The sequence below is a fragment of the Ahaetulla prasina genome, chromosome 5, assembly GCF_028640845.1.
Source record: "Ahaetulla prasina isolate Xishuangbanna chromosome 5, ASM2864084v1, whole genome shotgun sequence".
Taxonomy (NCBI): Eukaryota; Metazoa; Chordata; class Lepidosauria; order Squamata; family Colubridae; genus Ahaetulla; species Ahaetulla prasina.
Genome location: NC_080543.1, coordinates 96,122,895 through 96,148,197, shown reverse-complemented (window position 1 = coordinate 96,148,197; position 25,303 = coordinate 96,122,895). Strand labels below are relative to the sequence as shown.

Genomic DNA, 25,303 nt, shown 5'->3' with positions numbered 1-25,303 from the left:
TTTTTTTTACTACTTCTGTGGGCGTGGCTTATTTGGTGGGTGTGGCTTGGTGGTCATGTGACTGAGTGAGCGTGGCCAACATGAAGTCACTCAGGGCAAGGTGGGGCGGCACCTTGCTGTGAATGACATCAAGTTGGCCACGCCCACTCAGTCACATGACCAATGCTGCAGAGACAGGGCGATTTCTCCCGGGGGACAGCCAGAGCTTCGCTACCTCCTCTTTTCCTCAGAAGAGCTGCCTCCAAATTCTTGTGAAGGGACACACAACACAACACAGCACAACACAACAGACTCACACACAATGTAAAAGCAGCTGCACTTCACCCAAAATGGCCCCTGCAACAGCAGGAACCTCATACAGCCACAAAAAGCTCAAAAACCAACTTTCACACTTTACACACACACAACACAACACAACTGACTCTCACACACACACACAAAATGCCACATACAGCTTTGTGAGATTCTGTGTGTTTGTGTAGTTAGAGTGAAAGACTACAGAAACACACCAAATCTTAGAAAGCTACACAAATATTTTATTATTTTATTTTATTTATATTTTTTAGATCAGGGGTCTCCAACCTTAATAACTTTCAGGTTTGTGGACTTCAACTCCCAGAATTCCTCAGCCAGCAAAGGCACTGAGGAGATGGATTGCAGGCAGGCAGGCAGGCAGGCAGGCAGATTCAGTTGCTAGCTAATGCCCTTTCAGAAGCCGAAGGAAAGCGAGCCCAGTAATGAGGTAAATGGGGAGTGGGGATTAGGTGGGCTAGAGGAAAAAAAGATTTTAAAAGGCTCCTCTGACAATCCCAGCTGAAGTTGCCTAATAGCAGCCCAGAACCTCTTAACTCAGCTGGGATCCCCAGAGGAGCCTTTTAAAACCTTTTGTTTTAACAACCACTTTGGCCGAAGAGTTTATTTTAAAAAAAACTTTTAAAGGGTTCTGATGATCCCTGCTGAGCCACGCAATCATCAGAGGGTTTTTTTTTACTTTTAAAAGCCTTTTTTTGGCTGAAGAAAAGATGCTTTTAAAAGTAAAAAAACACAAACCTCTGATGATCAAGGAATGGGTTCGGGGGCATGGCCAGGCAGCCATTACTACCGGTTCTTTGAACACCAGCAGGTTTTTACTACCAGCTCTCCAGAACCGGAGCAAACCGGGAGCAACCCACCACTGTCACACACACTGACTACAAGCAATGGCAAGACAAAGTAGTAACAATGATGCGTTGTAAGATCTGCAAGAAATACCATTTGCCTGCAAGCAAGTACTGGTGGGACCATAAAATAGAGAAAGCAATAAAAAGTGAAGAAGCTAAAGTGCTCTGGAACTTTAGAATTTAAACAGGCAGGTGTTCTGTTTCCCAACCCCCCAAGAAAAAGTCAGTCAAAGGCCTTCTGCCAATAGTTTATTTACACTTGGCTGGATTCCTTTTGGCACAGAAATGTTCTGGCCATGTCTCCCCACGCGCCTGCCAAAATCTCTGAAACGGTCTGTTACCGAGGTAACTAGGAAATTACAGATAAAGCAAAAGTCACTCACAAAGAGATTCTTTCATCCATGAAACAGATTTCCCGCACAATTCGCCGCTTTATCCAACACAAAGAGCCAAGAAGCTCCTCCTGCTTTTATCCCCTGTGGGTGTCGCTCCATGACTCATCATTCCCTGGGCCTGCCCCACTGTTTCCTCTGCTGCGCACGCTGGTCATGTCTTCACAGTCTCGCATCAAGCCAAGATTGGTCTTGGGGCGTTGCAAAATCAGAAGAAGGCCCAGGGGAATCAGGCCTTGCCAGCCCCTCCTCCTCCTCCTGGGTCGGTGCCAGGGAGGAAGAGGGCCCAGGGGAAGCAAGCCTTGCCAGCTCCTCCTTCTCATTCTCTGAATCATCCTCCTCCAGGAGTCCGAGTCCGGGGGCCTGGGTCACAACAGCAGGCATCTTTCCCATAATATCCCAGACTTAACATTTGTCAATAAGAAAGACAAAAAAGTCTGGCTAGTGGACATGGCAGTACCTGGAGACAGCAGAACAGAAGAAAAAGAACTGGAGAAGATAACAAAATACAAGGACCTGCAAATAGACATAGAGCAATTATGGCAAAAGAAAACAAAGGTAGTGCCAATAGTTGTAGGTTCCTTGAGTGCAATTCCCAAACAATTGGAGAACCTCTTCAACACCTTTGGCATTGACAAAATCACCACCAGTCAATTGCAAAAGGCAGATTTGCTCGGAACAGCTTACATCCTGTGACAATACCTTTATCATCAAGGGTCCATGTCTGCTGTCTATCTTCAGTCCTTGGGAAGGACTCAATAGGTGGACAGAAATGCCAAATCCTGCCTGAATATCTGGCTGACCATACAATCAACCATATTATTGAAGAAGAAAAAATCAGAGGTGCCAAGAACAATGCATCCAATTTCAAGAGTGGAGGTTTCCAACTTATACTAGATCCCTCCTAAGGTTGGTTTGATTGTTATTTAATTACTGCTTGTGAAGATGAAATGGTTTTAGGCCTCAAGTCTGTATTCTGCTGATAGTTTTGAACTAGTTTAATAAATTTTGTTATTTTTTAAATTTTAAAGCGCTTTTCTCCACCTTGAGTCACTGCTGTAAGATGGCCTGTGGCCATGTAAATAGTTTAAATAAATAAATAAATAGAAATCAATTAAAATCTAACAAATATGAAAACAAAAACAAAAATCTGCAAAAATTGATCTTTAGAAGTGGTGTCCATTTGTGTTTATGTGTTTAAAAATATAAAAGAAGCCACAAAAATTTTCATCAGAAAAATATTTCACATTTGAACTACAGTCACTGGTATACATATGAGATGGAACACTGTGGTTAAAAAAAGGTTAAATACGGAAGGGAGCCTTGAACCTCATATGAGCTTTGAAAATCTTTGAAGTGAGTGAAAGAATAAGAACATCTAGTGAAGTGTCATGCAAAATACTATAAATGATGGTAATTATAAATTAATCAGAGATAAATCACTTGGAGAATTAGAGCTAACTGAAATAAATGATCAAATGTGATGACATTAATGGGAAAAAACCAGGAAGTTAAGAATTTCATAGTCAAGGAAAAGAAGAATAAACAGTGCCAGGGGTTATTCATCTAAGCTTCATGAGGGTTTACTATGCTTTGTTAAAACTGGCAGGCAGACAGACCCAGCGGTATTTTTGAAGAGTTCCCAGTGAAAGGAACAAGGAGGGAGATGATAATGAAATTGATTAGCTGTGACAAGTAAAGGTTGCAATTCTACGTACCCTTAGGTAAACCTAAGTCCCACTGAGCTATAAACATTTTCATTTTCATTTTTTTATCTGTTTGTTTGCTTTCCTGACTTGGTTCTTCATCTTTTGCAGATATGCTGTGAGACTAAAAGCCCACTCAGGTCCCAGTATGACATCAGAAGAAAAACAACTTACAGCATTATGGTGAGTAAATTAAAATGTATTTTAAAAAATTCAATTATTCTATCCTCAAAATAGAATGTTATAATAATCAAGCAAGTAATACCAGATTTCTCACTGCCTTTTGTCTGGTATTGTTATATAAGATCACAATCATCTCCTTTGCACTTACCCGAGAAACAGATTGCTATTTAATGAGATAATTCTAATATTAACATCCATCTAGCATTTTTATAGAATATTTAAGCCACCTATGGTTTTTAGGATTCCGTCTGGCTGGTACTAATATATTGGTTGTTATGTTTTAGACTAGCTGAGTGTTTTTATAGACAATTCCATGTCTAATATAGAAGTTTTGTCTCAGTGCAAAATTGAGGTTGCTTTTTATAAATAGGAATAAAGTTGGTTTGTCATCCTTAACTAGTCAGTAGTCTTCCTTTAAAAAAAAAATTACAGGCTACAATAGCCCCTTTTATTGGCACAGAAGGTTCTTTCAGTTTATCCCTGCCTATCTCATTTGAAATCTTAAATTTCAATAAATAAATATTTTGTTTTTCTTTGCTACAATATCTCCCATGTTTCTAAAGGGCAATGTAAATAAAATGTCATTCAAGACCCATTTTCCCATATATATTTTTTTTAAAATCAGTGTTAATTAAATCTCTAAATAACTGCTGATTGCCCATTGTGGATTCTCAGTGGCACGCTTCCTACTGAGTTAAGCAGAGATGATAGGAGGACTATAAGTCAGTAGATTCCCAGGAGTAAGCACATTGAGACAGTGAGCATGAAGAACAAGCAGAAGTTCCCAGTCTAGCAGGGAAGTTCTAGAGTCCTTAATAGATTTTGCCTCTAAGTTATCAGTGTGCAGCTATTCTGAAAGTCTCACAAGGGAACAATGTGACATACAAATCAAAAAAAGGAGGTGCCGCATCAGGTATTGACAGTGAACACAACTTTCAATAAGGGGGAAAAAAAAAACCCAAAAGTGTAAGGCCAGTGGACAAGAGTGATCGACAGAAAAAGACCACCTTTAAATACAGTTAGTTCTCAATTTATAACCACAATTGAGCCCAAAATTGCTGTTACTAAGCAAAACACTTGTTAAGTGAGTTTTGCCCCATTTTATGACTTTTCTTGCCTCAATTGTTAAGTGAATCATTGCAGTTGTTAAGTCAACACAAATTGCAACCTATGACCATCATTTGTGTTGTAAATGTTGTACCTTTGATGAAGGTTTTTTTTTCTTTTTTCTTTTATATACACTGAGAGCATATGCACCAAAATACTTGGCCAATAAATTCTATTCTATTCTATTCTATTCTATTCTATTCTATTCTATTCTATTCTATTCTATTCTACAGTTAGTTCTCAATTTATAACCACAACTGAGCCCAAAATTTCTGTTACTAAGCAAAACACTTGTTAAGTGAGTTTTTCCCCATTTTATGACTTTTCTTGCCTCAATTGTTAAGTGAATCATTGCAGTTGTTAAGTTAGTGACATGGTTGCTAAGTGAATCTAGCTTCCCCATTGATTTTGCCTGTCAGTAGGTTGCAAAAGGTGATCCCATGACCCTGAGACAGGCAACTATCATAAATAGGAGTCAGTTACCGAGCATCTAAATTTTGATTAGGTGACCATGGGGGTGCTGTAATGGTTGTAAGTGTGAAAACAGTCGTAAGTCATTTTTTTCAGTGCTTTTGTAATTTTGAATGGTCTGTAAATGAACTGTTGTATGTCAGGGACAGCCTGTATCTCAAAGAAGAAACAAGCCATAAGACTTCAGGAGAGGGGAAAAATGGAATCAATAGAACAAAGATCCTAGGGATAGAAAGAATGCAGCTGGGCCCTACAAGAAGAATAAGAATGAGAGCCAGTTTGGTCTAATGGTTAAGACACCAGGCTAGAAGTCAGGAAGCTGTGAGGCATGAAAGTTGGCTGGATGATTTTGGGCCAGTCACTTTCTCTTAGCCCAACTCACCTCACAGGGTTATTGTTATGGGGGAAATAGGAGAAGGAATGAGTATTGTGTGTGTTCCTCACTTGAGTTGTTTAGAAAAACAATAAAGGTAAAGGTAAAGATTCCCCTCGCACATACGTGCTAGTCATTCCCGACTCTAGGGGGCGGTGCTCATCTCCATTTCAAAGCCGAAGAGCCAGTGCTGTCCGAAGATGTCTCCGTGGTCATGTGGCCGGCATGATTCAGCGTCAAAGGCGCATGGAACACTGTTACCTTCCCACCAAAGGTGGTCCCTATTTTTTCTACTTGCATTTTTTACGTGCTTTCGAACTGCTAGGTTGGCAGAAGCTGGGACAAGCGACAGGAGCTCACCCTGTTACACAGCAGCACTAAGGATTCGAACCACTGAACTGCTGACCTTTCGATTGACAAACTCAGTGTCTTAGCCCCTGAGCCACCATATTCCCTAAAAACAATAAAGGTGGGATATAAAAAAATTAAAGTAAATAAATGAAAATAAGAGAAGATATTTGATGGCTCACTATGTGAAATGAAATCCTTTCTATCCATTGAAAGACTAAAAAAACCCACCACATTCTGCAAATATGGTGGCTGACCATACAAAAGATATCAGATATTTTTGGGGGGATCTAAATTACCTGGCTAAAGAATTATTCAATCAAGGGAGCTATAATTTTAATCTACTGGAGCTGAAAATCTGTATGTAAAAGTCTCAGACAAAAATTTGTGCACTGCAGAAATGGAAGTATTTTAATGAAATCACTCTGTGAAAAATCATAAAGAATATTGGCTCATAAAATTGTATTTTATTTATTTTACTACCACATTGCTGGGTAGCTTATAACAATAAAATACATCATAAAAGCATCATAAACTTAAAATAATAGAAAATATTTTAGCAAGAAACATATAACCAAAAAAAAAACCACACAACTAAAAAGGCCATGTTTGTCATCCCTATCAGTGTGTCTTCCAAAGGCCAAACAAAAGATTACCTTTGCTTGAATAAGATTAAGAAGGATGCCATTCTGACTTTAGGGGAAAGAGAATTCTACAAAGCCAGGACACCAATGGAAAAGCCTGGCTCTGCACTTCTGTTCCCCAGATTAGGAGAGAGGATCCAAAGTTTACCTTCCCAGACTCATAGAATGGGAAAAGTCTATTTAGAGAAGATAGTCCCTTAAAAATCAAAGGTTCAGCCAATAAAGAGATATATATGTGATAACAAGCTCTTTGAATTCTCCTGGAAAACTATTGGTGGCCTGGGCAGTTTTTACAAAATCATGTAACTTTGTTAAACTGGAACCAACCCATTAAAAAAGGGTTGCTTTGTTGAGAAGCATGAGATGCTAAAGTATAGACCTGTTGTGGTCCGCCAGCAGCCTGCAGAGCTGTCAACAGTTGGACAGCGATGAGGCTGAGGAAGAATATGGGCCAGTCCTGGAGGCTGGGGAAGGCCTGGATGAGGACTCTGTGTCAGAGGCAGAGATGGGGCCAGGGCCATCAGGGAGTGAGGTGCGGACTCCGGAGCCTCCAGAGGCTGACAGTAGTGAGGCAGAGGAACAGGAGGAGCCTGTTCCTAATGCATGCATGAGAAGAGGTGTCAGAAGGCAAGAGCAGCTAAAGCAAAGAGGACAACTCAGGAGTAGGACCAAGAGATGATTGGCTCCTCCCATAAAAGACCAGCAACGACGTTTGGGGCAAGTTGATAGCCTTGCTCCTTGTCTTGCTGCATTTATTTCTTGTCGGCATTGTCTGCTTTTGAACTTTTGCCAGGAAAAGCCTTTGGCAGTTTGCCTAATTAGACCAAGGTTGGTGATAAGACTGAAGAATTGTGTTATGAAGAATTTGCTTTATTTTTGAACTGACTGCGTTTACTACTACCTACTTGGGCCTGGGTCACAACAGTACAAACTGCAGCTTTGAGTAGTATTCAGAAGCAGTTCCAATAGACAACAGTAATCCAACTGTAATGTGTAATTAAAGTGATGAGGACATGAATAATTTTTATTTATTTATTTATTTATTTTGTCACACATTATATATAAGCATAAGTATGAAATAATTATACAGTATATAAGCATATATATAAGTATGAGTATGTAATAACTATATTAATTGGATGTAACAAAAGGAAACAATAGGACAGGAACGGTAGGCATGCTTGTGCTCTTATGCACGCCCCTTTCAGACCTCTTAGGAATGGGGTGAGGTCAGGGGTGAAATCTAAAAATTTTCCCTACCGGTTCTGTGGGCGTGGCTTAATTGGTGGGCATGGCTTGGTGGTCAGATGGCTGGGTGGGCATGGCCAATAACAATAAATAATAAAAATAATAAACAAAGTATAAAAAAACAATAAGAGGTACCAAAAACCAACTTTCACACTTTACACACACACAACACAACTGACTCACACACAATGTAAAAGCAGCTGCACTTCACATAGCCACAAAAAGCTCAAAAACCAACTTTCACACTTTACACACACAGAACACAACACAACACAACTGACTCACACACAATGTAAAAGCAGCTGCACTTCACACTGCCACAAAAAGCTCAAAAACCAACTTTCACACTTTACACACACACACACCTGACACACACACACACACACACAAAATGCCACATACAGCTTTCTGAGATTTTGTGTGTTTGTGTAGTTAGAGTGAAACACTACAGAAACACACCAAATCTCAGAAAGCTGCACAAATATTTTATTTTATTTTATTATTTTATTTTATTTTATTGTGGACTTCAAATCCCAGAGTTCCTCAGCCAACAAAGCCAGCCAGTTGATCACTGAGGAAATTGATTAGCTGAGCAATTGATTCTGTCTGGCTGAAACTAAAACTGCTTTCGGGCTGGAAAAAGAGCCATGCGTTCATCAGTAATCAGGTAAGTGCCTTAGAATCTCTACTCTTACTTGTAGAAAACATGTTTTCTACAAGTAAGAGTACAAGTAAGGTTCTGCTGATGAGGAACTCAGGTGAGATCGCCAGAGGAGACTTTATTTATTTTTTTAAAAAAGTTTAAATCTCTGCTGATCTCAGCTGAGGGGCGGGATTTTCAAAGGCTTTTTTTTTTTACTTTTAAAGGCCTGTTTCAGCTGAAGCAAAACCGGCTTTTAAAAGTAAAAAAAAAAAAGCCTCTGCAGATGGTGCAGCTCAGCAGAGGCAGGGGGGCAGGGCCAGGGATTTTTGCTTCCGGTCCTCCAAACCAGCAGCCGCCATTGCTATTGGATCGCGCGATCCGGTCCGATCCGGGAGCATTTCACCCCTGGGTGAGGTCAATAGTAGACAGTTTTTGGGATTTTGGGAAGAGACCACAGAGTCAGGTAGTTTATTCCAGGCATTAACAACTCTGTTACTGAAGTCATATTTCCTGCAATCAAGATTGGAGCAGTTAACATTACGCTTAAATCTGTTGTGTGCTTGTGTATTGTTGCAATTGAAGCTGAAGTAGTCTTTGACAGGAAGGACCTTTTAATAGATGATTCTATGAGTTAAATTCAGGTCATGTCGACGGCGGCATAGTTCTAAATTTTCTAAACCCAGGATTTCAAGTCTGTTGGCATAAGGTATTTTGTTGTATTCAGAGGAGTGGAGAATTGTCTCTGAAACATTCCCTTCCAGAAATAGCTGCATCTGATACACCACTCTAGCAGTCAAGGAGAATTCTCAGAACTTGGAGCAGCTTCTTAGGGGATTCCAGATAGAATCTGTGCATCCATAGGTGCAAGCAGAAAGTGTCTGTTGAAAGTCCTTCCTACTAAGATGTACAGTAGAAGGACACGGAAGCAGGAATTATCTGTAGAAATCCTCCTCCTTTGAAACAGCTTGCCTCCAGAAACAAAGCAGTATCTTCTATTACAATTTTTCAGAAGTTTGTTAAAAACTGGTTGTTCTGGAACCAGAGGAATATGATAGAAGATTAATATCTGAATAATTTGTGGCATTATCTCAAGTATTATTTTTATCTATTATATCATGTTGTTTTATTTTAACATAGTCTGTATTTTATCATCATCTCTAAACCACTTAGAATCTATCAATCTACACTATCAGTTAAGTAGTGTAGAAGTTCCATAAACAAATAACTATAGCCATGTGCACTCAGAAAATCTAAGTGAATAAACATGGCAATACTATAGGAAGCTCCAGGATTAAAATAAACAGAGGAAGAATGAAGCAGTATTTTTGTTCATATTTACTACCAATTAGTACAAGCTGTGGATAAAAAGATATTTCAGAGCAGCATTGAGTAATTCCTACAACATCTCTTGGGGAAAAAGCTGGATCAGTGTAGACATTCCAGGAAATTCCAAACTTATCTTACTGACACCTTTCTCCTTCAGTAGAAGGCAGCGCCAGACACTTGGCTGTACAGTACTTGACTTGATGTTAAGGGAATTTAGTTAAAGAAGTAGAAATAGAAGGAATATTGGGGGGAAGTACCCCAAACCTACGAGGTTGAGAGACTGGATTTTAAGGAATATTAAAGTTGAAGATAGTCAAAAAAACAATCTTGAACTTCAAAAAAGTAATTTTAATAAATTTAGAGCAAAGGTAAGTAGGATTTCTTATTTTTAAAACAGTGCAAAAGCTTCTTCTAGAAAAGTTCTGTGAAAGGATGTTCAGGGTACTCAGAGAACAATTCCAAAAGGGGAAAAAAATTGAGAACAGCAGAAGAAGTTAGCAAAGGTACACAAAGTGTTTAAGGAAAATCAGAAAACAAAATATATATAACAACTACACAAATGACTAAGACACAACAGAAGAATACTACTGGGAGCTTGGAGCTTGCTGGTGTCAGGAGAATTAAAACCTAGGATAAGCTGAGATTGGCAAAAAATTCTAGGGGTTGGAGACATTCAATATGTTCAAAAAAAGGGGGAAGGGGAGAGAAAAAAGAAACAGTATACTTAATTGCTGACCAGAAATTGTCATAAGTAGAAGTAAATGGAGGATTGATGATTGAATTTGATAGACACATGAATTGAATGGATGCAGAGATACATCCCTACATACATGAATCAGTTTAAGTCTGCAGAATTAGATGAATTGCATTCTAGGTAGTCAGGGAAATAGCTGATCATCTGGGCAATCCATTTATCTTTGATAAATCCTGGAGAATTGATGAACTGTTAGACAACTGGAGAAGGATAAATGTGACAACTGGAGAAGGATAAATGTGGAAACAACAGCCCAGTCACTCCCCAGATCAATCCTAATTTGTGAGATGATTCTGGTGCAAATAATAAAAAGATAAATTGGAAAACACCTTGAGAACAGTGTGGTAATTACCAGAAACCAGCATGGATTTGTCAAGAGCAGATCTTCCCAGACTAATCTTACCTCATTTTTTATTGGGTAGCTTCCTTAGAGGATTGTGGAAATGGTATAGACATAATGTCTCTAGATTTCAGTAAAGCATTTGACAAAATAGCTCATGAAATGCTTGTTAGCAAGCTTTTTCAGCATGGGTTGGATGATCTGCCAAGTAAATGGGCTCATAGCTGGATTGAAAATTTAAAAATGTTCACCAGCTTTTGGATTTCATAGTGGAGCAAGATACTGAATAAAACCCACAAAGGTAGCAATATTTAAATTCCTGAAAGGATTTCACTTAGAAAGAGATCAACATCTGTTTCCTCTCATTTCAGAGTGCAGGACAGAGAATGATATGTTTATATTGCCAAAAAAATCTATTCAGCAGAAAGTTTACATATATATATATTCCTTGGTTTTAAACCTAAGAGCAGATCATGGAACCGGTTATCCAAGTTTATGGTGGGCTTCCCTTCAATGGTTGTGTTCTGGAACTAGAAATTTGTCAGTGATACATTTCAGTTTGGTACTGATTTTAAGAAGGCACCTTAAAAAGCTGCTGCTATGAGAGCCAGGGCTATAGAGTGCTTAATGTATTGGTCTAGAGCAGGGGTGAAATGTAAAATTTGTTATTACCGGTTCTTGGTGCCGGGGGGTAATGTGACTGGGTGGGCAACTTTTTTTTTTTTTACTTTTTTCTTTTACTTTTAAAAGCATTTTTTCTACAACCTCTTTGGCCAAAGAGGTTGTAGAAAAAATGCTTTTAATAGGTTCTGATGATCCCAGCTGAGAGGCGCGATCATCAGAGCTTTTTTTTTTTTTACTTTTAAAAGCATTTTTCGGCCAAAGAAAAAATGCTTTTATTTCGACTTTCAAAACTGTAGAAAGAAAATCCTTTGCCTTTAAAACCGTGTCAATTCTATATCTCCTTCCTTGATAGAATAGTGTCAGTCCAACTGGCACCTCCCATCTGAATTGAATCTGATGTTTTTTAAGTTCTTGTGTAAAAAAAGCAAATTCCTTCCTGTCTCTTAACATCTTTGAAGGAATCTCTTTCAACACCTTCAACTCCTGTTCTCCAATTTTTAAAGTTGTCTGATATGAAACTTGCAGAATTTGATTTCTTATAGTCCTTTTCACAAAATAAACCACAATGTCCCGAGGAAGCTTTCTCTGTCTTGCAATCCAAGAATTAACTCTATATATTTTATCAATTTGGTAAGCTACCTCTTGGGGGTCCGCTTCAATAAATTCAGCCAATGCTTCTGATATAATTTTTCTTAAGTCTTCTCACGCTCTTCTGCATACCACGAATTCTAAGAGCTCCTTCCATAAGTTTATATTGTAATATCACAACCTGATCTTCATTTTGATCCACTTTTTCTGAACACCTTTCATTTCATCTTCTAAATACTTATTTGACTGAGAGATCTGTTGCATTTCCACTTCCAATCCTTCAATTTTTTACTCAGTCCTTGAACTGCCATAAGAATATCTTCTCTTATTTTTGCATTAAAATTCTCCATCATCTCTTTTGCCTATCTTCAGAAAGTTTTAATTGTTCTTTCAATATTTCCTCAAGACTTGGTTCAGATCCCTTCTTCCAGAAGGCTTTAAAGGTTTAGCTGCCATTCTGTCTTCAAAAGAATCAGGAATTCAAACTTAATAACTCTCCTTCCCTCCTTTCAGTATAAAAAAACTCCGTTTGTAACAATCCACAAGTAACGCTGCTTCATCGTACTAAAAAATTTTTACTTTCACTTTTAGACGCCATTTTAAAAGTCAATTAATCAAAGACAAAGAAAGGTTTCAAATTTCAAAAAGGGAGTCGGTACTTGCCGTGCTGATTCTGCATCAAAGATTGAACGCTTGTGAAATTCCCGTCTGCTTGGAATATCAATCAATTTAATAAGTCCTCTAGAGCAGAAGCAACATTCCTCTCCTTTTCCCTGATAAAAACAGGGGCGTGCTGAAGTTGGAAAGAGTGGAATTCGGTGGGGTCATAAATCCAGGAAAATTCGCTCTTGAGAGCAAACCCCCTGTCAGACCTGCCACTCTTCCACAATTCTGATAACCTCTTTCACCCAGAGATTATGCTAAGCTCAGTGAACAGTGATTTATTTTCTGTTTCACTGACTTTTACAATCTTCTAACACGGAATGCTCTGTTTGAGCACCCAGCAGGAGGGTGACATCACTGGAGCCTCGAAAAAAAAAAATGCTTTTAAAAGTAAAAAAAAAAACTTCTGATGATCACGCAGCTCAGTTGGGAATTGGGGGGGCAGGGATTTTTGCTACCGGTTCTCCAAACCATCTGCTGCCATCGCTATCGGATCAAGCAATCTGGTCCAAACCGGGAGTATTTCACCCCTGGTCAAGATTGAGGGAGACTCAGACTTAAATCCCGTCCAAGACATGAAAATTCATTGCATAACTTTGGGTCAATTGCAGTGTAATCTATGGAATAGAAAACATTAAGAGAGGAGATACCATATCATAAGTCTTTAAAAGAAAGAAAAGTTGTAAATCAAGCAAATAACAAGCTTGTAAACCTGATTCAGTCTTCTATTTCTTTCATTTCAAGTAGTCACCCTACCAGATAATAAATAATATCTAAAATCAAATTAATTGTATCACACTCATATCAGAAGCACCAAAACACTTCTAGTGGTCGGGGAAATCACTATTGCCTTGGGGACCTCCAGTTGGGGGGGCTCGTTTCATGTGTCCGTCAGGAGCTGGCTGCAACATTGTCATCCCATTGATCGCTAGGGTTGATCCAAGTGCCCTGGCTGGCTAGGAGGTAAACATGTATTATATTTCACAATGCATTGTCCTTATAATAGTTGCGTGCATAGTCTTCAATTTACGATCACAATTAGAACCAGAACTTCTGTCATTAAGCAATGCGATTGTTAAGTGAGTCACATCCAACTTTACGATCATTTTTGCTGTGATTGTTAAGGAAATGACACAGTCATTAAGCAAATCCATTCATTTTGCTTCGTGGAAGCCCCTGGGAAGGTCAGAAATGGGGACCATGTGACCCCAGGACACAATGCAACCATCATAAATATGTGCAGGTGCCAAGCACCCAAATTTTGATCACATGACCCTAGGGATGCTACAGTGGTCATAAATGATCGGACCGGTCATAAGTCCCTTTTTTCAACACCAGCATAACTTCAAATGATTTTAAATCAAGGACTACCTATCGTGCCACATAACTATTCAAGAACCAGTTTTTCCAATATTATTTTCAAAATTAAACTTTACCAAGCTTCAGTGTGACCTTATGAATACAACCAAATTTGACAGTGGTTTACCAATGTCTTGTTCTGGAATTTTTCTTGTCTAGACTGCAGTCATCTAAATGCTAATTCAGCTTAAATTTTTGAGCTCAGCCAATTTCAACTATATGCTGCCAAGTAGCTACGTGTTGTGTCTGCGCCCCCCGAGCCGGCCCCCCTGCCAGAAAGTGACTCAGAAAGTGAGGGGAAGGGCCATCAGGACTTATCTCTGGAGCACCGGCTTCCCTGGCTCAGCTCCAGGAGCCAGAGGCAGGCCAGGTGGAGGAGATAACGAGGCCTCCGTCCCCTGACTCTTTCTCCCCCCAGGCCACGCCTGCAGACCCGGCTGATGGCAATCAGGTCTGGCTGGACCCTAGGTTTCGTAGGCAGGAGAGGCGGGAACAACAGAAGCAGGTATGGGGCAGGCCTAGGAAGTGCTGAGTCATGGAGCCACACCCCACAGGATATAAAAGCAGCAAGGGCTGCTATACCACTTTGTGGCAAGCAAGTCAACTGCTTAGAGGGAGAATTAGAGCTGAAGTCCTGTTTGTTCCTGGTTTCCTGGCTGACTCATCGGCATCAAGAGAGATAACAGAGACACTTGGCAGACACTCGCTAGTTTGCTGCCAGAGCTGATAGTTGCCTGCTAATTAAGTCATCGCTCGTGTCTCCCGGACTGCGGAGGGGCACAGATCACTATGCCTTTCCAAATCTTTAGAAAATGGAAAGATTTAGCCTTCTACCTTGTGACCGATTAAATTCAAAAGCATTGGAGAGCAGTCCAAACTAAAATCGCTGAAGAACAAATTAACCATAGGTATTCTGAGTAAACTCTATAAGGCAAAAATGAGAATACAGCTTTCACACATGTAAGACACATGATTTGCACCACAATGTAGTGCGCATTTCATCATTCCACTCTTCCCTGTATATATGGATGCCCATATATTCCTGATCTGTGAACAAGAAAAACAAACATTGCAAGCAGTACAGAAAGCCATCTTCTTATGTATTAATGTCTGTAAGGCAATGCTCATATTGCCTTACTGCACTGAATAGTGTTGCTGTTAATAATACATCCTGACATGTTTCTAGTTCTTCTGCATGAACAACTGTAGACAACTAGATAAGTATCCAGAGTCTTTCTTTAGGAGGAATATGTTACAGAAAATCAATGAATAAATCACCTTTATCAAGCCACAGAGATTTTATAAACTATCCCTGAAGCATAGATTTTAATGATCTAGAAATTAATATCTGTGTGTGTGTGTGTGTGTGTGTGTGTGTAGTTAACACAAATTATATATATATTCTTTAAACATAAGCTTTCAAATCAATATTTTGAGTAATGTAATGTGACCATTATATATGCAGTTAACCTGCCACAGTAGAACTAAAAAAATGGTTCTAAATCTTTTTTTGCTTTGTAGAATCTGTTTTCTGGGAAGGAAGGACTGACAATAATGGTAACAATTAGCGATAGCACATCCAGTTTGTGGAATTTAATCCAAAGACATTAGATTCCCTCTAAAACAGCACTGATTAGCTATCATAATATGTTTCTTGCTACAGAACAGATAAGTTGCTCTCATTTACATATTCACTACACCTGGGAAGGTAATAGGGTGAGTTATGACCTGAGATCTTTAATTCCATTATAGTACCATGCAAAGCAAGTTGGGGATAATTCTCATTTGGAGGTACATCACTAGAAAATTGTTTTGTTCCTTTTTCATCTCCTAGCAGAGACTACCCTCTGTTGGAATGAAAAGAAAAATCTAGTCTACTATATTATTCAATTTATCTAAGATTAAAAATGTGATAGCTACTATAGCTGCTAAACATTTTACAATTTTAACCTTTCTTTGTTGTTTCCATTTATTTCAGCCACATAGCAATAAATGCTACCTCAGATTTACTCCTTCCTTCCTTCTAAGCTAAGAAATGTTCCTATTTTTTGTTAACTTTTTTTCAGAGCAATAATCTTTTTATTTGCAAACAATGATGCTGAAAAAAAATACTTGGCTTTTCAGGATTCTTCTGTATATAAATACATTTCAGTTAAGCCTTCGTAAAGGCATAAGAGGGTTAGTGTTATTAATATATAATCTGTATCTATGACTGTATCAATTTTTAGGTATATAATCTCCCTAAAGTTTATAAAGTTGTAATCCCACACACGTTTGGTTCTTAGTGGTGGGAAGCTGTCTTGGACAAGATATTAATATAATAAACAAAATAATTGTATACATTAAGAGTAATGCTTGCTGTATTTTCATCTCCTTTCCAATTTTAACATGTAAATTTAAGTAGAGTCTCAGAAGGGTATTTGTATTTTATTTTGATTATTAAAATGGAAGATTTTTTAGAAGTGTTTTCTATTCTTTCCTTATAGTTACCGCTGTTTGGCACTTTTGTACTGGAAAATGTTTCGGCTCAAAAGAGACCATGCTGTAAAATATTCAAAAGCTCTCATTGAATATTTCAAGGTATGTTCCTTCTCTGATCAACCCCAGTCCATGAAAGCTCACAGTCTGCCTTTGCACCAGTCCCTCTCTTTCAATCCAGCCATCCTGTCTTTCGTTGTGTTTGTAGTGGAGGAAATTGAAAACCATGGGCCGTGGTGGCTCAGGCTGTAAAATAGCCTGTTATTAAAACACAGCAGCCTGCAATTACTGCAGGCTCGAATCCCACCAGGCCCAAGGTTGACTCAGCCTTCCATCCTTTATAAGGTAGGTAAAATGAGGACCCAGATTGTTGGGGGGGCAATAAGTTAACTTTGTAAATATACAAATAGAATGAGACTATTGCCTTACACACTGTAAGCCGCCCTGAGTCCTTGGAGAAGGGCGGGATATAAATGTAAATAAAAAAAAAAAACCAGGAATGCTATGCTGCCATCTTGAGTCTTGGAGGAAAGGCAGGATGTAAATATAAGAGATAAACAAATTGCTTTGTATTATTTTATTGTTACATTTTCTTTCATTTTTCTGTTCTATCATTTGTTTGGTATTGTAATTGCACTAAGTAAATACCGTGTTTCCCCAAAAATAAAACATCCCCCCGATAATAAGCCCAATCAGAATTTTGAGTGTATGTGCTAAAATAAGACACCCCCCCAAAATAAGCCCTCCCTGAAAATAAGCCCTCCCCGAAAATATTTAAATACTTGCACAGCTGGTCCCCGCCATTCCTCTGGTTAGGGTTAGGGAGACAGAGCTGGAAATCAAGTAAATGGCAAGAAGAGCCCTGTCTTGCTCCATAAGCCCCCAAATAATAAAACCTCCCCGAAAATAAGACCAAGCGCTTATTTCGGGGTTCAAAAAAATATAAGACAAAGTCTTATTTTTGGGGAAATGTATTTTTATCCATATCATAATTTGAGATGTACATTCTGCATATGGATTCTAAAGCTTTTGCTCTGTTTCTATGGTATTCTGAGATAGATGCTTATTTCAATTTTTTGTATTTTTTTTTCTGTCTCCAGAATTCATCTAAAGTTACTCAGGCACCATCTACCTGGAGTAGCAGTATGAAGTAAGTTTACTATGTTCTACCCTAATATTCTCTTTGCCTTCCAGACCAAAACATTTCAGATGGATGCACTTTGTTGGGGAAGCTAATACTAAGTAATTATTCAGCCATTAATGCTAACAGTAGTTCCATCTCTGGGCACTTTGAAATAATGTTTCATTGTTGCTGTTAATCTTTGTTTATGGTAACTCCTTGACAATAAAAAAAGAGGCACATTGCAGCTTATTTTGCTAAAAAAAAGTTAAACAAAGGTAAATTGAATGAAATATGAAGATTACTTCACACATTTCTAAGCAAGAAGCCTGAATCTGCCACAGAAGGCTTCCTCAATCTGGAGCCCTCCAATTGTGTTGGGCTACAACTCCCATCATCCCCCATGCAATCCTTAATTCGACAGATTGGAAAGTATAAAGGGCATGATCCAATTCTGAAAATATCTACCATATTTATATTTTATATATGTAATAAATTAAATGTGCAGATTTAATTTAGCATTGTCTAAAAATGCATGCAAGCAAAATAACATGTTAAAAGATTTAATGTCTGCAACCTGAAAGCTGTCTTTCTGGTAGTCTCTATTCATCTGTCCTGCTTTATATCCTGAAACATTAACTACATGTTAAAAAGTGCAGGGGAAGAGCCAAATTTATCTCAAAGCAGGACATAGGCTAAAAATGTGTAAAATCCTAAACTGGATGAGTTCTTAAAATAATTTATTTTTTACTGATGTTGTGTATGCTAGTAATAGCAATAGCACTTAGAGTTATATACTACTTCACAGTGCTTTACAGCCCTCTCTAAGCGGTTTACAGAGTCAGCATATTGCCCCTAACAAACTGGCTCCTCATTTTACCCACCTCGGAAGGATGGAAGGCTGAGTCAACCTTGAGCCCGGTGAGATTCAGTCTGCCAAAATGTAGGCAGCAGAATCAGCAGAAGTAGCCTGCAGTACTGCATTCTAACCACTGCGCCACCATGGCTCTTCATTGTTGAATGAAGTGTTGAATTGTTGAATATTGTTGAATCGACTGTTGTTGAATCGACTGTTCCAGGTGTACAGGAACTCCTTCTCCCATATCACCCAGTTTGTCTCCGCTGAGCTCAGTCGGGAGCACTGGAGCTCCTTCCCCTTCCTCCATCATCAGCATTCCTCAGCGAATACACCAGATGGCAGCCAACCATGTTAGTATCACTAACAGCATCTTACACAGTTATGACTACTGGGACATGGCTGATAATCTTGCCAAGGAAAACCAAGGTGTGTGATAAGAAACGGTTGAAACGCTAAAATGTCATTTTTGACCAAAATTTAAGTCTTAGCATTCTAAAAACCCACCTTTGCTGATAAAGCAGGCTTGGGCCCCCACCTAATTCTGATATGGCTTCTTACCTTGGATGTTCCTCCCAAAGCTTCAGAGCTAACCCCTAATATTGCAACATAAGCAAGAAAGGAATCCCTTTGCAGCACAAGTCTTAAAAATTCCCAGGATTACAGCAGAAGTGGGCATTCCCTGAGTTACATTTCGATTTCAGTACACAAACATTGCCTGGCATCTTCTATATCTCAAATAGAATGAGAGAACTTTTGTGGTCCTTCTCTCGTATGCTTCCAGAAGCCTAAACAAGTCCTAAGGTGCTGCATTGTCCTTGAAAAAGAAAGTCCAGCATTTGCACTGGCCAGCCTCCTAGTTCACATCTTTTCTGCACTCTTAATACTGGCTGGAGCTTGGTATGCTGGGTATAGAAGCAAACCCTAGAAAGGGACATTGATGGACAAGAAAGAGGAATCAAAATGAGAGGGCAGAGAAATGTTCCCCATTGTTGTTTTATAGTTAAGCAAAATTATGACAATAGCTTTGCTGTTTCTCAGTAAAAGTGTTCAGTGTGTGCTTGATTAAACCTTTGAATATCAGTTAATCTTTGTTTACAGTACTTTCATAAAATATTATCTGTTTGGGATTTCCAAATCAATGAAATACCTGTTGCACAGCAAGGATTAATGGGTCTCATTTATTTTATTGTTTTCTTTCCTAGATTTCTTTAATGATTTGGATGCACTGATGGGAGCTATCACATTGCACAGCTCTATGGAGCATCTGGTTCAATATACCCAGCAAGGCCTTGACTGGATAAGGTGTAGTGCTCAGTTATCCCCATGATGGTTCTCCTCGCCTGGACACTAAACTCACAATATGGATAATTCAGTTATTCTAGACACTGTGCTACAGAAATACTCAACTGCAGCATTGCTTCAAATACAATGTGAATATTTTGTTAACATTGGACAATATTGTTTCAGAAAGCAAAAATAGGTCTGGGTATATTATGCAAATTTGTCTTTTCCAGGCCATTGTTCTTTTAATTATCTCCAAATATCACTTCCTTAGCAAGAAAATTAAGTATAGCTACATTAGAAAAACTCTCACACATACAAGATACACATTCCTCCAATATTTAGAAAGCCAAAGCTTAATTTTATGGATTGATTTATTCAAATGAAATGTAGTACCTGTTGCTAGTAATCTCTTAGAGCAATTTTTCCTCAGTATTTATAGATCTCTCTGTCACTTTTATAGAGACTTAATGAATGATTAAGGACAGCTTCAGTGACAAATTCTGACTAAAATACATTTTACTGAGTAAAAATAAAATAAAATGTAAAATACATATTACATTTTAAAAGGAACTTGTGGCCATTGATTTTGCCAGGCAATACTTGGATGCCAGTTTGCTTGCAAACTGGCTCACCTTCTTCCTATCGCATTATTAAGTAATAGCCTTGAAATTGGGCGCATTCGCAGTTGTGGAGTTCTAGTATTCAAATATGCATTTTTTACAGATTTGTTGGACATGTATCAGAAAACTGCAACATTGAAATGATAAATGTGTCTCTGAAATAATTATCCTTATGAGTGAAACAGTATGTAGAGCATCAGTCCTCCAAATTAAAATTCTGTGGCACCATTGGGAGCCTGATCAAACTACAAGTTGCCCCCCCGTCCATCCTTGCGAGTTCCTCATGCTGGACATCATGGACCCAAATGCAGAGAGAAGGACTGCGACCTTTTGTGCTCTTGAACAGCAGCAATGTGCAGTATTTGTTCTTCATATCTTGTTTTTTTATAAAGTCAGATTTACACTTTTGCAAATAGTTTATTAAGCAAAAATGTATTTTTAAAGAGTAGAGAGGGGTGGAGTGATTACATATACCAGAACAAAACTTTCTGAAAGTGTTAATTTTTATGTGGAACAGCATTTCAAAACCAGCTGTAGATGATTCCATCCAATTTCAAAGCAAAGGAGCATTTTAATATACAGTTTAAAATAATAGCTTACTTATGTTTCCCTTTTACTGTATCTAGCAATTACTTTCAGTTCTTCTATTTTTGCAGAAAACTGTTTTACTATCATGCTCTTCGACGCATCAAGAAAGGCTCCATTAGACTGGTTCATTTGAGGCACCTGATGGATCCACTTGGTTTCCAGAAAGTGCTGGGAGAATTCTCTGAATCTTTGTTGGACAGGTCATTCAAGGCTTTGGTCCCTTCCTGGAATGAGGGTATTTCACTTGCCTTAGAAAAGGATTGCATCTGAAAGTCACTTGGCACACACTGATCTAGGTGAGCTCCTTGGTTTTCTGAGGTGCTCTGAAAAATGAAGCATTAAAAGAGACACCTTGAGCCCCACTGGAGAAAGACAAAGAATAGGTCCAATCAAACCCTTTTACAAGCCTATATTAGAACTTAAGTCATGCACTAACGGTGGCAAAATTTAATTATTTTTCTGCCCTTAATGCATCTGCAGAATGTAGTTTAGGAATCTTTTGTAGAATGATTATACAATTTTCTATTAAGTGAAGGAAAGACATTCAGCTTATTTCTGGGACTGTACTTTTGTTTTCTAGTAAGCAATCAATAAAATTTTACAAAGTTAGCTCACTCTATGATGTAGCTGTACAATTTTATCACCTTGCCATAGGTACAACTTCTGTATAGCTGTGCTAGTCCAGTAGAATGGCATTCCTTCTAAGGTTTGGATGACTTAGAACCCTATTGGGCTTCTGTAATCTGTGAAAATTTGGGTTTTCAGAATTCACTGGTTGACTTTCATAATTGTTTAATCCTGTAGAACTGGTTATTTTCCCTTACATATGATCAGGCAGCATTGTGATCTGTTTTGTTACTTCTGTTGCTGTTTTATGTTTCTTTCAACCTTAGCATTATAAAGCCATCTTCGGCAATTGAGGGGATCAAGGGTACATATTTCAGGATCCTCTGTTAAGAGGCTCATAAAATGCCAAGTTCTGGAATAATTGAATAAATTAAGTGCTCATTATTGGAAACTATAGAAAGAATTGCCATTAATTTATATAACTAGTGTAATATCATATATATTAGATTATAGATAAGTTATGTCAAAAAAGGATAAACTCAAGACTATAATTAGGCAAATAAAATTAGGTTTTAAAATTATAGAAAATTACTGCACATTATTCACCTATTCTTGATTTAAGAACAAATAGAAGGGAAGAGGTAGATCTGCAAACAGAAAAAATAATTTAATCAGCTACTTCCTCAATAGAATTATCAATAACAAGGATTGAAAAGGACGTTAGAAGTCATCTAGTTCAATGTAGGAGTTTATTATTATAGCATCCCAAGCCAATGATGTTCCATTGCCAGCACATTTAACTGTGATGGTATAGGAAAAGTGAGGATAATTGATGTAGCCATACTAGGGGATAGTAGATTAGAACACAAAGGACTGAAGATCACAAAAGCAAGATATGAAATCAAAATTGAAAGATAAGTTGACTATGATCGTCCAAGTAGTAACTGGCACACTGTGATACAAAAATATCTTGGATGGCACATAGAAAGTTTTTGCATTAACAGAATTTCCCTCTATCAGCTGCACAAGGCCACATTGCTTGGACCCACACTGATACTATGCCAATAAATTATAACATTCTATATTCTTGGGATGAACTCAACAGGTATAAAGGCTAACACTAGCTAAAGAATTAGCAGTTGTGATATTACTATGCATATAGTAATCAGATAACATCTGCCTATCCCAGGTCCTTGGGAAGAACTTGACAGGTAGATAAAAATGCCAAATTCAGTCTAAACATATGTTGACTATGCAATCATTTTTATGATAATTCAGTATGTACAAGAAACCAACAATATAATAACTCATATAAGTAATGTCTTAAGTAAAATTGCTGAAGAATAATTTTCAGAAAGCCTTTCTAAATAGTTTGATCTTTAAAAAAATTCCAGAAGATTGTCACACAAGATATTAAGCTAATTTTTGAGGGAGACTGTTCCTTGTGCCATGATAGAGGAACAATAGTTTATGGATTCAGCCCCATCACCTCAAGGAATTAAGGTATTATGAGTACAGAATCCTAGGACAGCCTGCTCAGACAAATCACATTCAACTGGTTTAGTTTATTTAATAGTATGGTCATAGATCAAACACACAATATTATAAAAAGAAAAAAACCCCACAGATATTAATTGAAAGCCAATTTGTGCCTCAAGTAAGCACATCTGGAAGAACAATTAAGTCCAGAAATGTCTGTTTGTCATTATGATAGTACAAAACTTAGCTACAATTCCAGAGGCTCCCAGTTGGGTTGTTTAGTAGGTAATGCACAATTGCCATATGAGAATGGATAGTTTGTAATGAGAAAGGCACTGCCTCCAGGATTATAGATAGAGCAGTTCAGAAGTATGTGCACTACTGTTTCAATTGCAGAGTCTAAGTAGATACACACAGTCTATTGAATGAATGAATGCTGTTGAAGCCGCTACTGAGGCAGAATATCCAGACTTACCAGTGTGAAGGCACTCATAGAAGCCAAGGCTAGTAAATTATATTTGTAGTCCTCTGCGAACTATCCATTATCTCAACAACTTTGATAAAATTCCTGTTATAACTTTATATTGTTATCCTATGGATCTTAGTCTATTTTTAGCACACTCTTTCTCTTAATTAGAAACCAGTCATGGTTCTTTTGGTGCCAGCATGGTTATGGAAAAAGAGAAGAAGCAACAGAATGTCAGTTTTCTTCTAAGGCTTTGCTCAACTCTGTTCACACCCAAGCAGCTTAAAAGTACATTCCTTCTGTATGGCATTACAGTGGCATGTTTTTATTGTTTACATTGAACAACGTAATAAACTAAAATATGTTGTACAGTAATTTACACTGTAAACTATATGTGTGTGTGTGTACATTGAAAACACTTTCCTCCCAATCTGCAAAGGTGCTCCAGAAAGTAACAGCAATATTTCTTGTATGATGTGGACCACTCTTTGGCTTTATTTTCCAAGCTTCCTTAAAGTTGGGGAGATAATTCTGGGTACTTGAAATATATGTATATGTATATGTATATGTATTGTATGTATATATATATACACACATATACACACATATATACATATGTATGTGTGTATATATGTATATATGTGTGTGTATGTATGTATGTATGTGTATGTATATGTATATATAGCATTTTAATTATTTTATAAATAATTATTTATACCTAAATTAGAATAGCAATGTCAATATTCATCCAAAGACTACATTGTCAAGACAACCAAGCTAATTCACTGACATAACACAAAGTCAAAAATGTGTACATTAGAACTGTATTCAAACAAACAAATAGGTTTGTGTTAATCACAGTATATTTTTTTATTGTTTAGAAAGTTTTGTGAATTCAGTTGTGTTGATTAGTTTATGGCTCAATGTGCTGTATAAACCAGGAAGTGGGTTTAATGACCAGCTTAAGTGTATTGTATGATCATAGCTGATACGTCTATAATTCTCCCAAGCAATATAACAAAGACTGCAATAATATCTGCACAACTATCAGCAAATGCTTCTTTACTGATCTGAATGAAACCAGATGTTTTATCTTAATGGGTCATTTCACATATTACTTGTACTAGTATTTCCTTTGAACTATATTAGTGTGGAAAGGTTCTAGTTTCTTGAAGTTCTGCCTGAGCCAGCTATATATCTGACAGAGCAAATCGTTTATACACAGATATTGGAACTTGGTGCTCTCCCCAAACTGGATGAAAATTACATAATGTTCACATCATTTCAGTATTTTTCTGCTTTCTGTATCAAACTACCTTCATTGCTGAATTATTATAAGCAATGTATTGGATCTTATTTTACAAGAACAATGTGATAGATACGTTTAAGTTCTGTTCCATGGCTAAATTTTCATGTACATTGCAGTGATGAAATTATTGACAAATTGTTTTGATGCTTGTAACTTTTGGTCTTTCCGCCATTCATTCAAAATTCATGTAGCACAGTTGCTGGAATGGTGAAAAAATCCTACTGTAATGTAACAGTATGGGCCTTAAGGATTTGTGTGTGTATGTTTTTTTTAAAAAAAGGAAAAGCACTTTTATATTTAAAAGTTAATATTAATTCATCAATAAGATTACTTTTTTAATGTGAAAATAAATCATTAACTCAATACATGTGACAATATTGTTTCCTCTGGGTTTTTTGTTTTGTTTTCTTTTGTTTTTTGAAAGCATCCTTTGAAATTCAGCACATAGGCTTGTTTCACTTCCATGACACAACTGAACTTTGTTTTCCTGGCCCGCATCTGAGTGAACCTACGAAGGAGCCAAGTCTTTGAGACGAAATGGTGCCTCAGTGCTCTTCAGGCAACAGATTTGGAGGGGTGCTTCAGTCACTTCACACAACATATT

At 37.8% G+C, this 25,303-nt stretch overlaps 1 protein-coding gene across 1 annotated transcript in view; it reads left to right on the top strand.

Moving 5' to 3' along the window:
- AFF3 (ALF transcription elongation factor 3) overlaps positions 1 to 25,050 on the top strand; it is a 284,542-nt gene extending 259,492 nt beyond the window's left edge. The window contains exons 18-22 of the mRNA XM_058186246.1: positions 3,370 to 3,441; positions 16,416 to 16,509; positions 17,508 to 17,557; positions 18,607 to 18,812; positions 19,589 to 25,050. Of these exons, the coding sequence (XP_058042229.1) occupies positions 3,370 to 3,441; positions 16,416 to 16,509; positions 17,508 to 17,557; positions 18,607 to 18,812; positions 19,589 to 19,713 (547 nt within the window). The 3' untranslated portion in view covers positions 19,714 to 25,050. The remainder of the gene's footprint in view (positions 1 to 3,369; positions 3,442 to 16,415; positions 16,510 to 17,507; positions 17,558 to 18,606; positions 18,813 to 19,588) is intronic.
- The last annotated feature ends 253 nt before the right edge of the window (positions 25,051 to 25,303 follow it).